The sequence below is a fragment of the Castor canadensis genome, chromosome 3, assembly GCF_047511655.1.
Source record: "Castor canadensis chromosome 3, mCasCan1.hap1v2, whole genome shotgun sequence".
NCBI classification, from domain to species: Eukaryota; Metazoa; Chordata; class Mammalia; order Rodentia; family Castoridae; genus Castor; species Castor canadensis.
This window is the reverse complement of record NC_133388.1, coordinates 63,560,482-63,582,424: the sequence shown is the minus strand read 5'-3', so window position 1 is coordinate 63,582,424 and position 21,943 is coordinate 63,560,482. Positions and strand designations below refer to the sequence as shown.

General features: G+C 32.0%; 1 protein-coding gene across 9 annotated transcripts in view; it reads left to right on the top strand.

Moving 5' to 3' along the window:
* The window catches only part of Lrfn5 (leucine rich repeat and fibronectin type III domain containing 5), a 265,744-nt gene extending 256,439 nt beyond the window's left edge, over positions 1–9,305 (top strand). For 6 of the 9 annotated variants that reach the window (XM_074068083.1, XM_074068081.1, XM_074068076.1 and 3 more), the window contains 3 exons: positions 1,824–1,867; positions 2,774–2,841; positions 8,132–9,304. In XM_074068083.1, coding sequence (XP_073924184.1) covers positions 1,824–1,867; positions 2,774–2,841; position 8,132 — 113 coding nt within the window. In that variant the 3' untranslated portion in view covers positions 8,133–9,304. Of the gene's footprint in view, positions 1–1,823; positions 1,868–2,773; positions 2,842–8,131 lie in introns of all 9 variants that reach the window. The other 3 variants (XM_074068080.1, XM_074068084.1, XM_074068085.1) reach the window with 3 other exon arrangements.
* Positions 9,306–21,943: the final 12,638 nt, after the last annotated feature.

Sequence of the window (21,943 nt, the reverse complement as noted above, 5' to 3'; positions counted from 1 at the left end):
AAAGAGGAGGTAATTATGAAAAACAACAACTGGATTTTGACAATGGTTTCAAAGCCCTGCCTTTAAGTTTCCTTCCCATGGTAGGTAAATGCTAGGATTATAAATACAGTTACTTTAGTCAGTTGTTTAATTTTTTTATTTGTTTTTCAAAGGAAATAATATTTCTTGTAGCAATATAGAAGACTACCCAAAATAAAAAGGGTGGTAAGCATATTCCTGTCATTGAGCCATCCTAAAATGTGGTGTCATTTGAAGTGGAATAGAAAATAACAGTTTGCAACTGCTAGCATGATTACATACTAAATTACTTCACGAAGGTAATGTTAATACAATTGAAATTTTATTAAATTTTTTAAAAAGTCATTATAAAAAGTAATCAGTGTACCATTGTCTTCTGGTTATAGTCTGATTATGCTTACCTATTTCAAGGTAAACATTTAGCATCTATAGTTAAATTGAATAAATATACACATTATATACATTCATATATTTTTATGCTATGTACATTATACAAAGATATACACATATGCACGTATAATTCAATTAAAATCATATTTTGCTCTGTAATGAAAATTAATAACTTTGAGGTTAGTAAAACAAAATTAGACTTAAGTGGACTGCCTGACTAACAGAAAATTTCTCCCAGGAAAACTGTTCAAGCAACACGTGGTTGATAGATTTTTACTCTCAGTAAAAATTTACTGTGTTGAATTTTATAATGATAGTGATTTCTACAACATGGTACTTTCATCCACTCTTTTCAAATTGGTAATTGTTATGTTCATGAATTTCAAAAACTAAACAAAGAACATTTTCGTATACATTTGGAAGAAAGCTTCGAAGGCCCTTTCATTGGAACCATTAGTGTTTGGAAATGGTTTCATCACTTAAACGTACTTGACATATAGTATATGTGGATACCATGACTCTGCTCCAGAACATGGCCACTAAATATTTGAATAAAGTTATGGAGTTTATGAGATGCCTTTTGCTGGCTCCATCACAATATAATTCCCTAATTATTTTTCTCTATAATATTTTTCTCTATTATTGCTTTCATGAAAATGCCAAACTCCCTACGCTTAAATTTTTGTGAATATTTGTGCTTAAAGTTTTGTTAAAAAATATTTGGCCTGGTCAACTCACACTAACCTGTGAAAACTGACGACAATACACTTAAGCATGTAGTTTTCTGTTATCCCTGTTTAATTTCTAAAGGATTAGTAGTGTTTGCTGAACAAGAACAGATTTTGCAAAGAGATGGAAAGTGTACTATGCAGAGTTATGTAATTATGTTAAACATTTCTAGGCAATTGAAATATACGTGAGTATATTAGAACGTTGTTTTACATGAAAGTAAACTGATTCTTGATTGGTATTTGGAGACTGGATATGGATTGATAGTTCATATTGTAAGTGATTATTTGACACCCTGACTCAACTACATTTCCTGCTGCTGATGCCTTTCTTTTGATGTATTTTTCCATATTAACCATATCCAACTGCATAGTTGAAATGTTAATTCCGATAAGGGAAAAATAAATGAAAACATGACTTTCTTTGAACTCCAGCAACAAAAACATATTCCATATTGAAAATTACTTTACTAGAACATTTTTTAAAATTCTATTTTTATACTATTATGTTTGAGGATAGCTGTAAAGAACCATAGAGTAAAAACTCAGTTGCAATTAGCTGCCTAAGTCTTCAGTAAAAAAGTGGATGGATCTTTAATTATCTTATCAAGAGTTCAGTAAAGGGTTTTAGGGTCTGATTCTTTAAAAAAAGTGAATTGCTCATGACATTGAAAATTTTATTCTCAGATGCTTTGCTGACTAATGTTGACCAGAATGTCCAGGAAACACAGGTGAGACTCTTATTACCTATCACATACTTCAACACTTAATGTGGATTTATTATTTAATATATGACTTTTCTAAATTTTGATTTACTGGTTTGTACAGGTTGTTGAAAATTTCTGTTAAAATTTGTAATGCTCAACATTACAGACTGAAGGTCAATTAGGTTAAGTGAATTTCCAGTTGATAATTTAGACATATTCCTGGTTGACTACATAGATCTGATTCATACTGTAAGAAAGAAAATTATCACCAATATTGCTATGGATAACAGTAGAGTCACTCTTGCAGTCATGCTTGGTGTGTGTGTTGTTACCAATATTTACAAACATGTAGATTGTAGCTCAGTAAGATGATATTCACTCCTATCCATGATCTCCATGTCCTAATAGGAGCTGAGATGACACATTATGCCTCACTGAAAAAGATGAACATAAGCGTTTCACTGTTGCCTAAAATGAATGAAGCCACTTTAGAATAGAGTAAAAGACTACACATGAAATATTCATGGTTCTTCTTTTGTCAGCAACCAATTATTCTTCTTGAGTGTTTTTCCCCCCCTTTGGAAGTTTCAAATGAATATTTGATTCCTGCATTTTAATTGGATCAGAAAGTGTGTTTCCAGAGCAGAATAGCACTTAAGCAATCTGTTCAAACAGCTGGAAGTATCAGACATTAACTTGAGGTTTGGCACAAGAAAAAAATATTCAGCTTTTAAAAGATCTAAAAAAGGCCACTGCTTTATTTGTTGGTAGTAAAAATAGGGTCTTGTTTTCTAACGTTTCATACTAAAAAATACAATAATATGGTCAATGTTTCAGACTTTTTCCTAATGTACTCCACTTCCCCAAACCAAACAGTGTTTTCATGCATCATTTCTTTTCTGAATTTAATATTCCATTCTTAATTTGCAGAGAAAGAACATATGGTTCACTGGAAACAGTCAACAGCACGATGTTTGGCACAGGCTCTGTGTTCTGTGGTGTGTATGGGGTTGACCTGAATGAATGTGCCTTGTTTCACTTCCCTTTATTCTCTTCCTCAATTTTAACTTCTCTACCCCTCCCTCCTTCTCTTTCCCTCCCCCCACCCTCCTTCCATGTCCTCCCCTTTCCTCCCCTACCCTCCTCTTCTTTCCTCTCCCTTCTTCTCCTCACTTCTCCTCTTCCTCAACCTCCTTCTCTCTCTCTCTTTTTCTCTCTCTCATTTTTATGAGAATCATTTATTCACTTCATTATGTGACTTTGGACATCCAGCTGAGCTAAAAGTTAGGATACTTACAGAAAGAGATTGAGAAGTAGATGAAGCAGAATAGATTAGAACAATTCAGAATGGGGCTAAGTGTTATATTTTTATTTAGATGAACAGGAATAAATATCTTAATCATTTTTAAATTATCAATTATAAAATTTTTCCCAAATATTTGTGTTTCACAGGACATGTTATATTTTATTATTTATCTATTTCACCACATTACTAGATGTTGAAGTTAGAGAAAAGAAAAGCTTTGTAATAGTCTTTGAACTACTAGAGAGCATAAGATTTGCCAATGTGATAAATATAGTTTAGTAATAACTTTTTATCACTGGGCACTGTTGGCTCAACTTCTAATACTACCTATTTGGGAGGCTGAGATTGGGAGGATTGCAGTTTGAGGTCAGTTGGGTATGGTGATACATACCTCTCATCCAGCTATGGAAGGAAGCCTGAAATTGGAGGATTGTGGTCTAGGCTGGCCTGGGCAAAAAAGCGAGACCCTACTCCCAAAATAACCAGAGCAAAAGGGGCTGGAAGTATGGCTCAAGTGGTAGAGCACCTGCCTACCAAGTTCAAAGTCTTTGTTCAAACCCCAGTAGCATAAAATAATCAATCAATAAATGATTGTAATAATAGTAACATTTTATCCTACAGTAGTTTTAAATATAGAAAATTTGAAAACATAAAACACATGAGGTAACAATCAGTCACAAGGAACAATCAATGTACAAATTATGATAACCTACTGCATAATCCGTGGTTTGGTGTTTCGCCGTAGTAAATTCCTGTGAGTATGTGACATCTTTCCAAATTATTATACATAGTAAATGTGAAAGGATCCAATGTGTCATGTGTTTTAAACCTTATGCAGTTCTTTTAGTTCTTTTTATGAAACAAATCATAATGTTTTTGAAATCTTCCTTTCATATTTTTTCCATTTTCTTCTCTTTCTATAAGATTTAAAAGAAAAACAAATCCACACACAAAAATAATTTAAACAAAGTTTACTGGCTATACACACAGAATTCCCTCATTATCTAAACTGCTACATTTCTATTATCAGATTTAGGTTAGCACATGACCTCCACATAAATATTCTTGGTACTTGGTAAGAGATTTTGTTACACCAGACTGAGCATTTCTCCAATACTCAACAGAACCAAGACATGTTGCCTCTTCTGAAGAGATGGTGACCTGTGAGCTGTTTTTCTTTGCACAGCCTTTTACATGGTCAGCAGCACTTTACTGGGTGTGAATGAAGAGCAGTAGAGAGCTAGCAGATACCTTTGTGATCACAGCTTCTCAGTTCCGTACTTTTTGTAGCTTACATACCGAGTTAACTGCTAAGTTGAATTTTCCCAAGGGTATGGAGTTTGAAAATGTTATTTCATTTCCATTTTCCACATCTTATTCTGATTTTCTTCCTTAGGCGCCTTCCTGATTGTGTATAGAAATAGCCTGAAATATTTCAATGTGTAACATAATTAATTTTTCTGTAAGAAAACCGTAGTATAACTCAAGAACAACGAACAAAGGGAGAGGAATCATTGATAAGTTTATTGATAATTACTTATAACCTGACATGTATAAATTAATCATAGGTTTGACAAAGATTTTTATCCTTTAATTTTTATCCTTAAAATGAACCCACAGAAACAAAATGTATGTCATATTTAGCAGATAACATAGGAGCAGTTGACTTGTTTGAATTTATACTGAAAATGCCTTTAATAAAATTTTTAACAAGTATTTCACATATTCAGCCAATATAATATATATGCATTATTGGTGTTTTTGTGTGTATGTGCACAAGGATGTACACTTTAGTATAAATTAAGGTAAGTTACCTTTAAAATTTAGATTTTGTCATAAAATCTGCTACACGTGCAATTCAATTTTTCTAGGGAAAAATTCTAAATATTAAAAAGTCAACAATTTTGATTATATAGAAAAAATAACATTTTAAATCTATGGGAAAATACAAGGTTAGGAAAATACGTGGAAGAAAAATCAAAGAATAAAGAAAATACTTACATATTATGTGAGCATACAGGTTGGGCATACCTGATCAAAAACTCTAAAATAAAAATCTCCAAAACATGAAAATAAATTTACCACTGACAGGTTGGCATAAGGGGAAAAATACAAACCATGATGGGTCACAGTCAAAATGACAGAACACTGAAACTATTGTGTAAAATTGCTTTCAGCTTATGTGTACAGGGTGTAAATGAAACATAAATTAAATTTATGTTTAGATTTGGGTCCCATTCCTAAGATACCACATTTATATATATATGCAATTACTCCAAACTATGAAAAGTCCCATTTTAAAATATTTCTGGTCCTAATCATTCCAGATAAGGGATACTTAACCTGTGCTTCAAATATCTTTCCAAGTGGGAATCACCCATATAAACCATTTGGTTCTGCACTGGTTTTGTTTCCTATGCAAATTTCCTTCAAATGGTAGAATAGGCACATATGTGGAATATATTTATTTGTTTTTATTATAATTGAAGCACCTTTTTGAAGTATTCATCTAAGCATTATGCCAGTTCAGGAGAAGAAAATAGAGCAGTGTAAGCAATGACCTTTAAGGACTATCTCCTTGTGTTTAGACATCCTCGCTGTAAAGATCAAAATCTTTCATAATTCTCAGTTTCATTCAGAACAAGGACAGTGACAGGATTTTTTGCACAATCTATTGAACCTGAGGACCATTTTCCTTCTCTAAATATTGATGTAGTTTTCATCTGCTCAGTAATTTTTTATGACAATTTGTCTGTCATTAAGCGTTTTGATGTTTAAATTAGTACCATTGCCAAAGCATCCTAATTCTACCTTGGCTGATTATTTTTAGTTCTTGTAACATTTAACCACATTATTGTAGTTGATTTTTGTCTTCATGATGTTCTTGTAATTTTTTTGTGTTTAATGTTTAGATCTTCCTGGAATTATTGCCAGAGTTTGCCTGTGGATAAGTAAATTAAAAAATGTTATTTTGTATATCCTGCCTAATATCAGTTTTTATTTGCTCCATATTATGTCATGATTTTAATAATCATAATAGCTTCCGGACAGAAAAACTTCTATCATATTCTGCAATATTTTTGCTGATTTTTAATCCCCCAAATTAGCAGCATTTAAATAAGTCTAAATTCTTAGGTTTGTTAATAATGTTACTATGCAATGTGAAATTGATTAAAAACTATAGTATATACTAGTTTTAAAAGAATCAACTTGATACTAAAGTTTGTTATCCTGGTAAAATTTATGAATTGCAAATTCAAAGTAGAAATATTCCTCATTATCATTTTTCTTCTAAATATATTGAGGATTTGACTATATTACTGCTCTGTAACTTGAAATTTGGTATAATAAAATGTTATCTTATTTTCTATAAAAGAGGACATATTACTGGAAATATAAAAAGAAACAATTTATTATTATACATTTTCACCATTAGGAGCAATGTTCTGAACCAAATAAAGAATTTACTGATAAGCACACCATTGTTTTAAAAAGGGGTTTTGCAAATGTTTTCTTACTGTATTCCAGGCAAGATATGATAGTGATTTTCCATATTTCAGTAGGTTACAAGAGAATAATTAAAATTATTACAAATAGAATATATATTGGTTCCTTAACATCTTCAAACCTTGGGTATATAACGTGTTAGTACTAAAATATTATTGTTTATACCAAAAATAGCATAACTTCTTCTGACTATCAAGTATTTACAATACTTTCTTAAATGTAATATTTGTACAGTATTTTATGTATCTTTATTGTATAAAGTTACCCTCAGATTTTAAATATATTTAAAATTTATATTTAGTTATTTTATACTTATAAAATGCTTATAATTATATATAAGTATTATATATACTTATATTTATCCAAATGGTCTCTATATCATCATTTCAATGCAAAATATTCAGTGAACTGAAAATCCATATTTCATGATACATTTGTCCCATATATTTTGAACACTTAACTAGAACCTTGGAAACATTGTTATTTTTGAATGAAAATGAGAAAATTCATTCCCATTTCAGGTATATGAAACAAACATTATTTTCCATCTTTGTCAGGGATAAAATTTATATACATATCTTAAATTCATGAAGACTCAGAACACTTATTAAAGGAAAAATAGTTTTACAGTTTGATAGTTAATCATTTTATAAATTTTTGTTATTTTATTTCAAAATTATGTTTAATTTAACCATGCAGTGCCTTTCCTTGTAAATTACTGAAAACAAATATTTGTTTTATTTTCTGTATAGACAAAGAAAACAATTAGTGAAAATGAACAATGTTTTCACTATCATTAAATGTATAATTAATTTTATGAACATGTTTCTCAGAAACATAAAAATGTAGAGGTGATTTATGTCTCCAAAGTGCTGGCCATTTTGACCTAATTTTTTTTAAATTGTTGTGCTGGATGGAAGTATATTGTGGCATTTAGGAAAGTTCTTACAATGTATCAAATATATCATATTTGAATTTACCCTTCCATCTTCCCCTCCCCCTTCCTGGAGTAGTTTCAACAGGTAACATTTTTCCATTTACAGTATTTGACCTAATATGTTCATATTTTAAAATACCATTATGAATGTAGGTTAAAACTGAAATAGCATGCATTGATAAATTAAATGATTGTTTTATCTTACCTTGAGTGTGCAAATGTGAAAAGTAAAATGAGGAAAAATGCCATTCTACTATTTGGCTTTGACTTACATTAACAATTTAGGTATCATATACCTAGATTCCTTCTTAAAAGGAGACACTTTTACATATTCACTGATTTCAAATTACTGAAACAACCTTTTAGACATCGATGTGCATGTCTAGTTATTGTTAAGGAGTCTGTCTTGTATTTTACGGCAAGAAACTTCTGCCTGGGTGCTTATGGTTCGTTCAGTAACTTAAAGAATGCTTTTACAATTATCTCATTGGCTATGTGTTTTCTTTTCTTTCTTTTTTTTTCTTTCCTTTCATTTCAGAGGCTGGAGTTAATCTGAAGAGCACCACTTCTGTCTCTCCTGAAAATAGTTGCCACTGATATTTTTACTGGATAAAATTTAAAGATATTTCAGTTCACAAGGCTAATTGTTGAACTGTTGTCCATGAAGAAATTGTCCACAGGAGCTTGGGTGGAAGTCTCTGATGCTGGCAGAATTGGCTTCATCAGACCATGTTCATCCCCTTTTAAAAACAATTTTTTTTCTTCTGGTTTACAAGTATTTTTTTTTAAGAAGGAAAGAGACAAAAAACAAACAACACAAATCTACATTGGCATCAAGTTCTGTATCAATCCATCTTACATTACCATCCATGATTTAACAGACTGTAGAATCTTGAATACTCTATATCACTTTAACAAATAAATGTTTTACTATTACAGAATTTGCTCATTGCCTTATTTGTGGAAAACCTATTGCTTTAAGTATGACAGATGAAGTAATTACCGTAAGAACTAATAATACCATTTTATATTTAGTAGTGAAAAATCCTTAAGGAATTAGAAATTGCTTTATAATATTATAGCCATTTCTTCCATGTTAGAAGTGATCCCACTTCTACAGGAGAGCAGTAGGGCCATTAAACAAACACACAGCACAGTTTTGCCTCATATGAGAAAGAAAGTGTCTGGGACCGGTGGCTCAATTGGTAGCGTGGCTCCCTCGCAAGAGCAAGGTCTGGACTACAAACACCAGTAATGAAAAAAAAAAAAACAAAAACAGAAGATGATGTGTAATCTTTTCTCCTGCTGGAACTTCAGAAAGTGGACAAGACAAGCAAATTACAATTAAACCAAATTGACTCATTGATTGTTCTAGACAGGGCAAAAAAGGCTTTAACAATTTTGGGGATTCTGTGTCATTACAAATAACCATTTCTTTAATTTGGCACAATTTAAGATTAAAAAAGAACATGTATTTCCTTCAGCACAGGCATATAAACAACTGTGATATCTTTGATGGCTGAGAAATGTTATTACACATTAATTAAGCAGTATCCAAGCTGAGCATGTTAATGCTGATCTTAGTTTGATGGAGTTGTGAGCTGTGATAATGTGACAGATTATATACACAAATCTTCCAAATTGTCATAAATATTAGTGTAAAATTTGAAAATGCACATGAATTTACACTGTACTTGAGATAAAATATAAGTTTAATAAAAAATTACTAGTTTTATCAAATGAATTTAGTTTTTCTAAAACCTTAGAGGTTTTATTTCTATCACTTGACAATTATGGTAGTTATTTTTAAAAGCAATAAGCAGGATAAATTTATTTTTAAAAAATGATTAAAACTCAGAAACCTGGCATAGTATTTTTCTTAAAAGTTTTAAACTAATTTTCTCTTGGACTATTATGAGAATCTAAACATCCAAAGAGAGGTTACAGAGCACCATCCACAAGAAAGGATTTAGAAGATGTGGTCAGGAGCCTGCTACACTAGAAAACATATATGCACACTCCTGGACACACACAACTCATGGTTGAGATAAAAGTACCAGATTTGAGTTGTAATTTTGTAGTTGATTTTCTTGTCTTTTCTTTTGCAAATTTCAATGCACTGGAAAAGTCCTGTTTAGTGTTTATGTACATATTCATAAACATTTGTGTTGATAAAAACGAGGTGAACAATAAACATTACCTTTCCAAATGTCTTCTTACATATAACTGATCTCTTCAAATATGTGTCAAGGATAGGAATGGCATTTCTGGATCTCCAAATTTCACTTTAAGTTCTCTTGTGAAAACCTTTTAACTTTCCCCCTATCTTCTGGGTGCTGATTCTTGCTTTTCTTGATGTTGCTACCTGCTCAGTGTTCATAGCCTGACCTGGTACCCACTTCTTCAGAATATTCATGCTATTATTTTTCATAGAACAGCAATTTTATTGTGTTAGAACTGAAATTAAAATTAATCATTTTTAAAGTTCTCACTCCATATCTCCTGCAATCAACCCCAAACTTCCATTTAAGTACACATTCAATCAAAGTACTTATTTTTTTAATGTTGTTTATTAGGAAAGGAAAGAAACAGTTATGAAGCTCACAGTATACAATAATAAATTGCATCTTACCCATGTACATTATAAAGCATATCAAACACATACAGAAGAAATCTATTTAGCAGTGTTTTGAATGCAATATTGGTTATAGTTTGTGAGGTGGAAGGGGGACTGAAAACTGTGATTCATATTTTGAAAATTTGCAATTATTTTTAAGATCCATTATAACTTGTAGAACTGCAGATGACTAATAAAATAGTATTTGGGATGAAGGTAATAGCTTACATATGAAATAAAGCTCAAATAAAGCTCAAATAATTTATTATTCATTTTATATTTAGTTTAAGAATGCTCATTAGGTTTTGTAGAGATTCCAGTCATCATTTCCATCATAAAATATCCTATTTGTATAGATGGAATGTTTTATGGCATCTTTTGGTGAGGTTTTTCAAAATGCTTTCATAAATTCTTATTATGCCTTCTTTCACACTATTTTAGTTAGTTTAGGAATTTATTCAACATTACGTACTTTGTTTTGTATACCCAAAGTATATTTATACTGACATTTCATAGATCTAGTAATTAAATATTGTTTCCTTGTGTGTTCTTATGTGTGCATATCAATATATATGCAATAGTTTAAAATAAAAATGGTCCAAGCTATGCTATGCACAATGAAAAGTCTCTACCCCGGGAATGTTTAATATGTAAGTATAACGTATAGAAAAGCCATCTATATTAAGATTTTTAAAGCATTTTTATTATGGAAAATACATATAACATAAAATTTGACATTTTAACCATTTTTAAGTAGCTAGATCAGTGGCATTAATTACATTTACAGTGTCTTGAAATCTGCACCATCTATGTAAAAAACTTTACAAATATTAAAAAAAACAATTTTATCATCCAAACACAAACTTTACCTATGTAGCAATGATATTATAATCTCTGATCTACTTTTACTCTCTATGAATTTGCCTAATATAGCCATTTCACCCATAAATGTGATCATATAATATTTGCCCTTTTGCATTTAGTTTATATCACTCACCATAAAATTTTGAAGGTTAATCCATGTTGATGTATGCACTATTTTATTTCTGTTTATGGCTAAGTGATATTCCATTGTATGCAGACATACATGCACATATGTATAGACTATGTTTTGTTTAACCATTTTTTTTAACAAAGAAATTTTTATTTGTTTATTTTCTTTCTTTTATTTTATTGTTTTTACATTTACTTTCATGTGTACACACTGTTTGGAACATCTTCTCCTTCACTTCCCCTTTCTGGGCCGAACATGTTCTACCCTCTTTGATTTTGTTGAAGAGAGAACATAGGAGATAATAAGAAGGACATAACCTTTTTGCCAGTTTGAGATAAAGATAGCTATAAGAGAGTCGTAGCGTTGCTTCCATGCACTTGTGTATTGCAACCCACATTGGTTCATCTCTACCAGACCTCTTCCCTACTTCCTGGTCACCTTCCCATAGTGGCCTCTGTCAGTTTAAGGTTACTATATTGACTCCTCTACAGTGAGCACATCAACCACTTTCAAGTTTTAGGTTTCCTTCCCTTTCCCTATTCCTCCCATATGTGTTTTCCCTTTAGTGTGTTACCCACGTCCAATAATATTTATTTTAGGTTTATAATCTGCATATGAGGGAGAAGTAACGATTTTTGACCTTCTGAGCCTGGCTAACTTCTTTTAAGATAATGTTCTCCAGTTCCATCTATGTACTTGCAAATGACAAAATTTCATTCTTTGTGGCTGAGTAAAATTCCATTGTGTATAAATACCACATTTTCTTAAGGCATTGTTTGGTAGTGGGGCATCTTGATGTTTAACCATTCATTTCTGATGGACACTTGTGTTGTTTCTACCCTTTGGCCAATGGGTATCATTGGTGTACAGGTATCTGTTTGATTCTCAGTTTTCAAATCTTTAGGTCTGTATTTGGATATGGAATTTCTTTGTCATATGATAATTTTAATTCTGACTTTTTGATTTTAGATTTTTGAGGAACTTCCAGAGTAATTTTCACCATTGCTACTCCATTTTCTTCTGGTGATGTCTGATCATGTTAGGGTTCCTGTTTCCTGAACTCAACATTTGTAATGTTTAAATTTTATTCTCATTCTGATAGGTATGAAGTATAGTCACGTTACATTTAACGGTGAAGATATGTTCTGAGAAATGCTCTAGTAGGTGCATTTGTCATTGTGGTAACATCACTCTGTATACTTATACCAATAAAGACAGTAACAATGTCACTAATCAACATTACCTTAAGGGTTCAATGTCACATATGCAGTCTATTGTTACATGAAACATGGTTATGCTGTACATAATAGTATTTCATTACAGTTTAACTTCCATTTCCCAATGACTACTGATGTCAAATGTTATTTCATGTACTTAATGGGAATTCTTATATCTTCTTGGAGAAATGTCAACTCAATTTGTCTTTTTTAAAATTGCTTTCTTTTTCTTTAGTTGTTGAGTAGAGGAGACATTTATTTATTATGCATACCAGTCCTTCATCAGATGTATGATTTAGAAATATTTCTCTCATTTTGGGTGTTGTTTTCTCACATTCTTGATTATATCTTTGATAAACAAGTTTTTAAATTATTATGAAGTCTGATAATGCATTTTTACTTCTGTTGCTTGTTATTTTTGCTATATTTAAGAATCTACTGACCAACCAAAACACTTGAAGATTTTTCCCTGAATTTTACAGTTTTAGCCCTGAGTTTTAAGTACTTGATTAATTTTGAGTAAATTGTTTCATATAGTGTGAGGAAGACACACTTTATTTTTTGGAATCTTAGCACCATCTGTTGAACACATTAATCTTTCCCCATTTGCTGGGCTAACCATCCTTGTCAAAGATCAGTTGGTCATAGAATTATGGGCTTATTTCTAGGATTTTTATTATATTCCATTAGTACATATGTCTGTCTTTGTAACAGTGCCAGTGTATTGATTACTATAGCTTTATAAGGTTTGGAAACAGGTAGTTTTTAAGTGTATCATTAAGGAAAAAAATAACAAAATGATTACAATATTTTTGTTAAAGTCTTACAACCAAAAAAAAATAAAAAGCTTTTTTGGCTACTTAAGGTACCTTGAAATTCTACATTAATTTGAAGTTTGAATTTTCTATTTCCTTACAAAAGGAATTTGTGTTGGAATTTTGGAGGGATTGCATTGAACCTGCAGAGAGCTTTGAGAAATAGCAACTTGGTGACAATTTTAGAACCTCTGATCCATAGTATAGGATGTTTTTCCATTCATTATGTTTCCTTTCATTTCTTTCAATAATGTTTTATCACTAATTAGAAACAGAGCTGATTTTGTATGTTGACAATGTGCCTTTAAAGTTGGCTTAACTCATTAGGTCTGGTGTCTTTTTTTGTGGATTCTTTGGGATTGTCTATATATAAATTCAGGTTTTCTATGAATAGAGACAATTTAGTTCATTCTTTCTAATTTGCATGCTTTTTACTTTCTTTCCTGTCTTAATTTCACTGAACTGAATACAGTAGAATGTTAAATAGCAGTGACATAAATGTGAATCTTTGTCTTGTTTATGATATTAGAAGACAGGTTTTAATCTTTGAATAATGAGTCTGATGTAAGGATTATTCATAAATAATTATCATGTTATATTTCTGCATCATTATCATGAAAATGTATTAGATTGTATCCAATGTCTTTCTGTTGTCAATATTGATGATCATATGTATGTTGTACATGTTTTGTTCCTTCATTCTGTTGATGAATTATATTCCATTGATTTATTTTTCTCATTCATACCCATCATAGTACACGTAGGATAAACTGCACTTGGTCATTGTGAGGTTTTTGTGTACAGTATTTCCAATGTACACTTGTACTTGGTTGAGGATTTTACATATGAATATATAAGGTATATTGGTATATGTTTTTATTTCCTTGTGATATCTTTATCTGTCTTTGGTGCCAAGATAATGTTGGCCTCATGGAATGAAGAATTACTTCCTACTCTTTTGGTGCTTGTTTGTTTTGAAACAGCTTGAAAAGAATTTACCTTAGTCCTTCTTTAAGCATTTAGCAGAATTCACTAGTGAAGCCATCCTTTCCCTAAAATTATTACCCCAAAATTTTAGATAATTGATTTTATGGCTTTCTTTTTATAGAACTACATCTTCCAATTATTCTTGAGTAAATTTATGTAATTCCTGAGTTTCTGGGAATTTTTTGGTTTCTTCTGGCCTGATGTACAACTGTTCATAATATTCTCTTATAATTGCTCTATCTATTACTGATTGTGGTATATTACAGTCTCCAATCTTTATTTTAGACCTGTCTATTTCTTCCTTAAATTACATCAATGTTTGCTTCAAACATTTTGGAGCTTTGCTTGTTCATATAAGTTTATAAAGGAGATACTGTCTTGATAAGTTAACCCTTTTATCAATTATAATGTCCTTTCTCTCTCTGGTACTGGGGATTTAACCTAAGACTTTAGGCATGTTAAATCGTTGCTGAATGAGCTACATCCTAAGCCTTGTTTTTAAATTTATTTTTCCTTAATTGTTGTGCTGGGTGTCAGTACATTGTAACATTTACAAAGGTTCTTACAATGTATCAACTATATCATACTTGAATAAACCCTCTCCACTGCTCCCCTTTATCTCCCCTCCCATTCATGGAATAGTTACAGTAGGTGCCATTATTGCATTTATGTGCATGCATACACATTTTTTGCATCACTTTCAGTCTCTTACTTCTTTCCCTACCCACCTCCCCTCTCCCACTGGTGCCATCCCTCCCCTCTGGGCAGAACCTGTTCCACCCTCCTGTTCTCCCAATTTTGCAGAAGAGAAAAGATGAAAAGAAAAACATGATGTTTTTGTTTGTTTGAGGCAAAGGTAGCTAGCTATACAGGGAGTTTCCTTGTGGTGTTTCCATGTATATATTATAAGCCCAGTTGGTTTATCTTCTCTATTTACATTCTACACGTTAGTCCCCTTTTTATGGTGGTTTTACTGGTTTAAGATTTTTATATTCCTGCTCATATAGAGGGTATATCACTCATATTCAAGTCATTATTTTTCTTCTTTAACCCTATGCCTCCTGTACATGACCTCTCTTAGTATGACCAGTGTTTCATAATATTGCTGCATTTGTGTTAGGTCTATATTACACATATGAGAGAAGCTATGTGGTTTTTGGCCTTCTGCATCTGGCTAACTTCACTTAAGATGATATTCTTCAGTTCCAACCATTTACTTGAGAATGAGAAAATTTCACTGTTCTTTGTGGCTCAGTAAAATTCCATTGTATATAAATACCACATTTTCTTAGTCCAGTCATCAGTAGTAGGACATCTTGGCTCTTTCCATAGTTTACCTATTGTGAATAGTGCTGCAGTAAACATGGGTGCGCAGGTGTCTTTATTATAAGCTGACTTGCATTCCTCTGAGTGTATAGGTAGGAGTGTATTGCTGGCTCATATGGAAAATATATTTTTATTTTTTTAAGGAGCAGCCATACTGTTTTCCATAGTGGTTGTACTAGCTTACATTCCTACCAGCAGTGTATGAGGGTTCATTTTTTCCTGAATCTTCCCCAACATTTGTTGTTGTTTGCGTTCTTGATGATAGCCATTCTAACAGGGGTGAAATGGAATCTTAATGTAGTTTGATTTGCATTCTTTTATGGCCACAGATTATGAACATTTTTCTCATGTGGTTTTTAAGCATTTGAACATCTTTTGAAAATGCTCTGCTCAGTTCATTTGCCCATTTCTTAATTGGGTCATTGATTTTTGGGGAGTTTAGTTTTTTTGGGCTCCCTGTATATTTTCAGTATCACTCCCTTGTCTGATGTATAGCCAGCAAACATTTTCTCCCATTCTGTGGGTGGTCTCTTCAATTTAGAAATCATTTCTTTTGTTGTGCAGAAGCTTTTTAATTTTATGTAGTCCCATTTTTTCATTCTTTTTCTTAGTTGCTCAGCCACTTGAGTTCTACTGAGGAAGTCCTTATCTATACCTATTATTTCCAATGTATTTCCTGATCTTTCTTGTACTAGTTTCAAAGTTTCAGGTCTTCTATTAAGGTCTGTAATCTACTGTGAGTTGATTTTACAGGGTGACAGTCATGATCTAGTTTAAGTTTTTTGCAGACAAATATCCAGTTTTCCCTGCAACATTTGTTGAAGAGGCTATCTGTTTCTCCCTTGTGTGTTTTTGGTGCCTTTGTCAAAAATTAGGTGGGCAGAGCTGGGTCCTCTGTTCTGTTCCACTGGTCTTCATATCTGTTCTTGTGCCAGTACCATGCTGTTTTTATTGCTATGGCTCTGTAGTATAGTTTGACATTGGGCTTGGGTATTGTGATGACTCCAGCATTACTCTTTTAGCTCAATACTGTCTTCGCTACTAGTGATCTTTTGTGCATCCAAATGACCAATCTCATTAATGTATGTCCCATGTTCATGGATTGGTAGAATCAACATAGTAAAAATGGCTACACTACCAGAAAGAATCTGTATGTTCAATGCAATTCCCATAAAAATCCCAATGACATACATCACAGAGATTGAAAAATCAACCCCAGCCTTTTTCCCTTGATGACTCTGCCCATGTTGACCTGTGCCTCCTAGGTAGCTAAGTGACATGCAACACCACACCTGGATCTCCTTTGTGTCTTATGATAGCCTTTAATTTAGTATCTATCTTGTCTGTTAGTACAGTTTCTCTAGCTGGCCTAATTTCATCTTTTCATTCTTAATGTACTTATGTTTTTAACTACTGTGTTTATGACAGTATATGTAGCTGGATGATACCTAAATCTTTTCTGCTATTCTCTGCTTTTTGTTTGTACAGCTTTCAATTTACATTTGAAACAATTCCATTTTGTTATTTTACTTTCTGTATGCATGTCATTTTTTATTGCTTTTTTGGTAGAAAGCAGGTGCTTGGCTTTCTGTATTCTCTTGTATGCATAGGTGCTTTTGAATGTTCAAATTTCCCAAAGAATTTCTTTGTAGGCATTCTAATTCATGTCTCAACTGCAATCTTAAAGCAACCTCAGGTAGTTGTCTTATAGTTTAGAACAGACAAGCTCAATGATTTGTAAATAAAATTCACTCAGCAACCTGCAGACTTGGGATGCCAAAATGTAAACATAGGTTTTGCTACTTTGGATACTATTTTTGTGGTGCTGTGGACCAAACGTAGGCCTTGCACATGTGAGGCAAATGCTCTACCACTGAGTCACATCCCCAGCCAACTGGCTGTTACTACTTTTAAGATTGTTGTGCTAGGGGAAATGGGGAAAGGTAAGTGAATGTGCCACAATTGTTCCTACCATCATGACCTGCAGTTTCCTTAGCTCAGGATTTGCTTGATTGCTATAAACCTATGCTTCTTTCAGATTCTGACAAAGTTGATTCTGACTATTTCTGCTTATATTTCAGTTTCTGTGGGAGAACAAAATCTGCGAGCTGCCCCCTCTGCCATTTGGCTTACATCACTCTATGCTAGTTGTTTTTCTCTTGATAAGTATTATGCCAATGGAAAGAAAAAGCTATGACAGGAGCAAAATTGTTTATAAAGTTAATAATTATGAAGTAAATGAATGGTTTTTGAGTTCATTATCCTCAATTGTTATATATAAAATTGTCACACATGCTTTGCTTCTTGTAATTCAACCTGTCCTTTGCTTTTCTTCTTTATTTACTGACTCCAATCTTTTAGTTTTGTACTTCTACTTGAACTTTAGAATTAAAGACAAATGTCTGCTATCCATTGGATACTTTTTAACTAATCCATATGACAGCCATTCTGTAGTTAGCATATAATGAAGTCTCAAAGAAACCAGGACAAACCAGCATTCTCAATTACCACCTATTCATTATTACAAAGAAAGAATTTTCCTCTAGGTTAGAGAAGTGGGTAGTAATCACCTGTCTATCTGTCCCTATAAATCATGATTGAAACTGCAAAAAAAATTGAACAGCAGTCCTTCCAAGCTAATGGAAAATATATTTATATACTTAAATTACTCATACTTCTTAATAATATGATTTATATGAGACACATTTATAAATCAACACTATTTTTTTTGATGCATATCCATTGTCCAAGTCCTTTTGAATGCTTTGTTGAAAGATTTTTATTGACATTGTTATTTGTTATTAAAAGAAAAAGAACATCCAGGTACTTATAAAGACAGGACATAACATGGCATTTCATAACCCCTACAGATATAGGATGTGCAAACATGAAAAAAAACAATGGTTGAGGTCTAAATTGTTTTTCCAAGTCTTGGTGAGAAAATAAATTGGTGCATTAAAAATCATAAGTTATCACAGTCAACAATTTAAGCATAAAATGTATAATTGATAATGTTTGTGAACATTTTTATGGAATGCATTTATGAATGGGGTGGATTAGGAAATGTTCACAGAATATCTCTGATCCCTAAAAGGCTTCTATTGCATTTTAAAGGTAATATTCTAATGATACTTGCCCCTCACTCTTTTTTGTCGAACTTGTTCTCTGCAACTATTTGTTAAGCATTTAATGTCCTATGTCCGGTACTTTCCACTGGCATCTAAAATACCTCCCAAATGTAGATATCTTGGTAGTACTAAATGTGGGGACAAATATTTCCCCAAGAATGGATATTGTTAGGTAGTTAAGAGCACAACTCTGTGGAGGAAGAATACAAACCAACCCAGAGACCAACACAAGAAGAGAAGTGAAAAGGAGCTTACACTATTGCACTTCTTAAGGTAAGTAAGATTTAGTAACATCTCCAAATGATAATTCTAATTATAGAATTATGCAATGGTATGATCCTATTTTGAACTCACACAATATTTTAGCACATCAACTGAAATCCACCATCCCAAGCACTATGTTCCATATGCCTTTGTGTTATTTTAGAATTGTGTATCTTCCTTGAGATCCATTTTCCTCAAGATCAGGTACAATGCTCTACTAAGCTTTGAATCTTCTGTAATAGTTAGTATGGTGCTTTGACTTTACAAGACAAGTGATATATATTTGCCATATAAATACTTTACAATAGAAGCTTTATTTTATACAGATTGCACCAAGAAAAGGTGAATTTGGAATCAGTAATGATGATGAGAAAAAGCCTGTGGTGAGATTAGAGTAATAGCTGAGAAATAGATGTGAAAAAAAACCTTGCATTTATCACATAATTATACCCATTTATATAATAAACCCATTTATTTAACGCATAATTGTTAAAATCATATGCATCTTAATCTTTTTGTTGATCTAGACAGAGTAGAAATTATGTGACCTCAAATATCTAATATGTGCTCATATCAAGTTAGTGTAATGTCTCTACTTCAATATAATTTTATTACATATCACTTTAATTCTCAATATTTTCATAAAATCTCCTGAAAGTTGCACTCCAAAAGAAGCAATTTGATATTGAATGAATCAACTCTTTAGTGCACCAATTATACAGAATTTATGTATTTAATTAGCATCAGTGTTTATCTATACAGGACAGTTTCTTTCCAATGATCCTTTAATGCTAGAGGCAAGATGAAATAGTGGATATCTTAATTCTTAAAGATATGTAAATTAGAATTCTTATATTTCCCCAGCATGCTAGTTATTTAAACTCTGAGAAATATCTCACTTGTGCTGTCAGTAGTGTTTTTGTTGTCTTTCATCTTTGCAACTTTTATTCTATTGCTATCCCATGGTGTAGTTTTAAATGTGATATTCAACAACTTTATTATTTCTTCTATGCGTAATATCTAATCTATTATTTTTAAGTTATACCATTTACTCAGTTCTTTAATTATAAATTTTATATTCATCTAGATTTTCAAATTTTATCTCAAAATATTTAGTCTTTGACCTAATGCGCTATAGTTAGTTCTTTGTTTCTTAGCAAGCTACACAGTTCTCTCTTGGTGTTGACTCTTCTACAGCTCAGCTTTGTAATCCTCACAAATAATTGTTCTGGTATTGTTAATATTTATTCTGATTTAGCAACCAAAAACCCAAGCATAAGAGAAAAATGAAGTGTATTAATTATAGTAAGTTTAAAATGGCATTTATAATTATGCAAAGTTCATCTATAAATAATAAATAAAGCAGAATTTTAGATATCATAGCAAAAATAAACTAAATGTGGAGAGTAGTCCTACATAGGGAAAGCTAGTAGGAAATTGTAGCTATGGGGCTAAGTAAATGAATACGCAGTCTAGGGCAGTGAGTGTATGTAGGAAAAGGTTCCATATTAAAAAAAAATGATCTAAGATTGGATTTTTAGGATAGGTTTGTGGACTTAATGTTGACCCTGTGGAGTAGAAATTTGTCATAAGTTCCTAAATGGAGAAATTGGAAAATAAAAGAACATGAGAGGGAAGATAAAATCTATTTCTTGACCGCAGGCAATTTATAGTAAATTAAACTTATGACATTTATGTTTTGATGAGAGATGTCTATTTACAATAATCTGTCTGAAAGGAGGGGAAGAGTGAAGGGGGAATATAATGGGGCAGGATTTGTTCAAGGTACATGATATGTATGTATGGGATTATCACAAAGAAATACCTCATATTATTAATCTATGTTAAATCAAAAAAAACTGACAAAAGAAAATGTCAAAACATGTCTGAAAGCTAAGCCAGGTACAAAAGGATGAAAAACACAGGAGTTAATTTCCATAGAGCAGCACATTTTGGCACTGGATACTTTGAGGTGGATATAATCAAGGGGATATGCTAAAATTAGAGTAGTGATAATCTCCACATGCATCTTTGTGACTTGTAGGGCTGGTTCTGCTACTTAGTCTGATAGCAGTAGATACTTTATTTGTTCACTTGTACCAGCATTCTCTTTTCTGTGCTCTCCAAAGTGTGTTGACTCCAAATAAAGAAGATTAAAGTTGGACAGAAATAGAGGCTATAATTTAAAAGCCCCAGCATAGTACCATCAGGATATATTCAAAGCTAATTATGTTTAGCAATTAGTTATTCAATTGATTTTCCCAGAGTTAAAAATCATTAACATGGTGGAAAATATAATTCAAGACTTCTTGACTCTAAAATGTAACAAATAAACCATATTCTGATGACTTTCTATGGCACCCCAGAAATAATTTATGAAGCTTTAAAAATAATGATCTTGTATTTTGGGTTTCAAGCCAGGACTCAAGTATACTAGAGTAATAGCTTCTTCATGGAACAAATATAAATTGATTTTAGTTTTAAGTGTGGTCTAATTTGCTTGGCTTAAATTATTTATTATTATAAATGCATTTAGTACTAAGCTACAGCTGGAAACTTTGATTTCAAAAATGGAATGCACAACTTTATAAGAGAGAGAAATCCTTGATTTTCTATGAAGAAATTTGAAGCAGCTCTATCCCCAATTTGCAACAAAAGCTTTATTCGTTAGGACATAGCTGATTTAGTTTAGTCAATTTTAATGCTAAAAACACTAGCATTATGTTATCCAACATTGTACTTGTTTGGCTTGCTAAGAATGCATTCATATCAGTTATTCATATGGTGTGTTTGAGCTTATTCTTATTAGCACTTGAGATTATCTCAGATGACTTTTCTTCAACCTTGGGAAATTTCACAAATCCAACTAGGAAGTTTCTCCTTACAGTTCTTGCCAGTGCTCTCTGAAAGCTCAAAAAATTCTTTATAGTCACACAAAGCTACAGGTTGTGGAAAACACAGACCTGAGGCTGTGGATTCTCACTGAACTTTAGGTAAGATTG